This window comes from Emiliania huxleyi (genome assembly GCF_000372725.1).
Source record: "Emiliania huxleyi CCMP1516 unplaced genomic scaffold EMIHUscaffold_570, whole genome shotgun sequence".
In the NCBI taxonomy this organism is placed as follows: domain Eukaryota; phylum Haptophyta; order Isochrysidales; family Noelaerhabdaceae; genus Emiliania; species Emiliania huxleyi.
Genome location: NW_005197721.1, coordinates 29,072 through 32,193, shown reverse-complemented (window position 1 = coordinate 32,193; position 3,122 = coordinate 29,072). Strand labels below are relative to the sequence as shown.

At 62.5% G+C, this 3,122-nt stretch overlaps 2 protein-coding genes across 2 annotated transcripts; both read left to right on the top strand.

Moving 5' to 3' along the window:
• Positions 1-429: 429 nt before the first annotated feature.
• EMIHUDRAFT_371283 (hypothetical protein) lies at positions 430-1,601 on the top strand. Its single transcript, XM_005764947.1, has 2 exons — positions 430-911; positions 1,287-1,601. The coding sequence occupies exons 1-2, from the start codon at positions 448-450 to the stop codon at positions 1,549-1,551; spliced, it is 729 nt and encodes a 242-aa protein (XP_005765004.1). The 5' UTR covers positions 430-447; the 3' UTR covers positions 1,552-1,601.
• A 651-nt stretch (positions 1,602-2,252) lies between these two features.
• Positions 2,253-2,948, top strand: EMIHUDRAFT_371275 (hypothetical protein; the record flags this gene model as incomplete). The annotated part of the gene is made up of 1 exon (XM_005764946.1): positions 2,253-2,948. One exon carries the CDS (start codon positions 2,253-2,255, stop codon positions 2,778-2,780), a length of 528 nt encoding a protein of 175 aa, XP_005765003.1. The 3' UTR covers positions 2,781-2,948.
• Between the last annotated feature and the right edge of the window lie 174 nt (positions 2,949-3,122).

Genomic DNA, 3,122 nt, shown 5'->3' with positions numbered 1-3,122 from the left:
CACCCGGAGACTCCGGCTCGCTACCCAACGGGCCAACGCGGCCAAAATTAACCACGTCGAGAACCTCGCAGAAGAGCGAAGAGGCGCAAAAAAAGTCCGGAACACGGGCATGTCCGCGGCAAAGAGCAGCACAAGCCCTCTCTAGACTCTCTACTAACAATGTAACTTGTCGCATACCGTTATTGCCCGAAAGTAGCTTATTGCCGTCGCTGAGAGGCTGCTAGGTTCCGGCTGTTTGTGAGGTGGGTAGGGTGGTATCGGGGGATTTGGGGTAGGGGGGTAGGGGGTGGGAGGCCGGCGGCTCTGCCGCCGCAGGGCCAGGGGAAGGGGGGAAGGGGGTAGGGGGGTAGGGGGTGGCCCAGCCACTCCCGCCTCTCTGAGCTGGTTCTCGGCCCGAATCCACAAACAACGACCGACCGAGAGAGAGAGATCAGCTGGTCGGCCGCCATGTGGGCCTCCGGGCCTGCTGCGGCGGCGCGGCCGGTCGAGGCCGGGCTCGGCCCGGCCCGCGACGGCTGGCCGCCGACGAGCGCGCTCGCGCTGCTCGTCAAAATGGCGGCGGTGGCGATTGCGGCGACAAAAGTCCAGGCGTACAGCGCTCAGGCGCCTGTCGTCTTTCGTCTTTTGTCGCATTTCGCACACGCGCGCGCCGCGCGACCCGCGTCGCTCCGCGAGGGCACGAGCCTTCCGCGATTCGAACCCGCAGCCAAAAGCTGCTCGCTCGAACCGCGGCCGACTCTGCCATCGCGGCCGCAGCTGTCGAGCTCTCCAGAAAACTGGTGCCTCATATGCTGCCTCCCTGCGGATGCTGCCGGCGAGCCTGGCGGTCCGCTGTACTACAAGGATGTGCTGACTCGATTCTACCTCGAATTCTTCTACCCCCGCGACCCCACGAACGAATGTGACAGGACCATCGGGATCAGTGTGCAATCTTTACCGGTATGGGAGTTTTTGGCTAATCAAACCCAAGGCCTGCACTAATCAAAAAGTGGTACGGGATACCAGTTGCCTCACGGAAATCAAAGCGAGTCGGAGTGCCTTCTTGGTGGCAAAATCGGCAAAATCGGCAAAATACCGGGTATTTTGCGGGTATACCTGAAAAAACCCGGGTATACCCGGGTAATACCCGCACTTTTGCATGGTTTCGCCCCCGGGACCACACCGACAGCCGCTACAACTACTGAAAACCCCGCATACCACTTTCGCATACCACTATACCATACCACTCCAAAACTAATCAAAATATCGCCAAATACCAGTCTCATACCGGTAAAGATTGCACACTGCATCGGGTCCTTCAGCCACCAAAGCGTGATCACCCGAGAGCAGCTGAGCCTGCCTCTGGCCTCGCCTCCCTCTCCTTCAGGCATTCGTGGCATCCGATGGGTCGCCCAGAGTATCGACCTCTGGCTTGTCAGCCAGCCCCACTTTGAGGGCGCCATGAAGTACAGCGATCGCCACCTCGCTGGCCTCTCCGCAGGCCCCCCCGACCGCGTCGAACTCATCGGCGCGGGCTCTCTCGGCTACGGGACCGGCCCCAGCTTCGGCTGAGGGCTAACAAGCTGCCGAGCCCAAATCACTGTGAGAGTCGTGATTTCTTGTTGGTTAATAAAAATCTCTCCCCCCGACCGACGGCGGACCTGTACAGCTGCATGAGACGCGGGCGGCGGGCGCGCGGAGGGGCAGCGTGAGGTGACGACGGCTGACGCTGTACAAAACTACCGTTACAGCAATCTGGAGCCGTGGGGTAGGGGCAAAATATCCCTTCCCTACCCGCAACAGCGGAACCCCGATCGCTTCTCCGTAGAGGCCTCAGCTTCGCAAAAAAAACCCAAGAGAGGGGTTGGAGGGCGGGAGAAAAACCCGATGCGCGGCGGCCTGCGACGGCCCGGGATGAGCTCCCCACGATGCGACTAAGCGAGATCAATTGACCTACCGGACCTATAGTCCACCCCTATCATGTCTATACTGACTGCAGACGACCACATGCCACACGCAGCATCACGCACAAGCACAAGACCCGGGATCGCAAAAAAGACCCGCGGTGCTCACACACACCCACGCGCTCGTGCATGCCGAACCAGCTCTAAAAAAATACCACCGGGACCGCCTCGCCAAGGCGCACAATAGTCCTCAGTCTGGCGAAGGCCAATTCTGTCATCCTGGGCGTCAGCAGCGTGCGACGACAGCGGTCTTCGTTGCGCGGCAGTCTTTTTCGCGCAGCTGAGGCCTCTATTGGTCCCCATGTGTGTATGCACTGGTCCGTCCCGCTGCTTTCGCTCTCGACACTCCTCTCCTTCACCACCTGCTTCTACTTCTTCAGCACTCCCGAGACCATCGCGGTCGCCCGCGAGACGCGGCATGCGGCCTCGACACAGTCGTACTGGGGTCCGGTCGACAGCGACTTTGACTGGTGCGAGCGCAACAACGAGCTCTCGGCGTACCTCAGCGAGCCGTTCAACACGGCGACCTCTGCCGCCTACCCGCTCTGCGCCGGCTACGCCTGGCGGCTGCACCACCGCCTCTCGCTCTCGCGGTGGCACCGGCTGATGCTGAGCGTCACGATGGCGATGGGCGTCGGTTCGATGATCTTCCACGGCACGCTGCGCTACTGGGCGCAGCTGCTCGACGAGCTCCCGCTCTACGCGATGGCCGTGCTCGCGGCGGCCACGTTGCGCCAGCGGGCGAGCCGGGCGCCGGGCGTCCAGCCTCTGGCGGCGGTGGCCGAGCCTTGCTTGAGAACTCACACCCGTGAGATGGCGTGGCCGGTGATTGTGTAGAGGCGGTGCCTGCAGGCTTGGTCCGCCTTCATCGCCGCCGGCCTCCTCCTCTCCGAACGCGACTCGGCTGCGCGCCTCTCCTTCCCGCGGCCTGCCCAGATCTCTCCCGGACCTTTCCCGATGCCTTCCTGCAGGACGTGCACGTCTCCTTCCGCGGCCTGATGACGGCCCCGCCGCCACCCCCTGCCCGACCGCCGCACGGCGTCCAGGACACATTCTCTCTGGGGGAGAGTGCTCGACTCGCGGCGCGCGCGCTCTACGCAAAGGGCAGATCTCGCGACCCTATGGTTCTAGGATCCTCAGGAACACTTGGCTCGGACTGGAGACGATGTGCTGTATTCG

Excerpts from the sequence above, each read along its gene's own strand:
- EMIHUDRAFT_371283 (XM_005764947.1), top strand. The coding sequence starts at position 448 with ATGTGGGCCTCCGGGCCTGCTGCGGCGGCGCGGCCGGTCGAGGCCGGG. Across the intron at positions 912-1,286 it reads ACGAACGAATGTGACAGGAC|CATCGGGTCCTTCAGCCACC; the intron begins CATCGGGATCAG and ends GATTGCACACTG.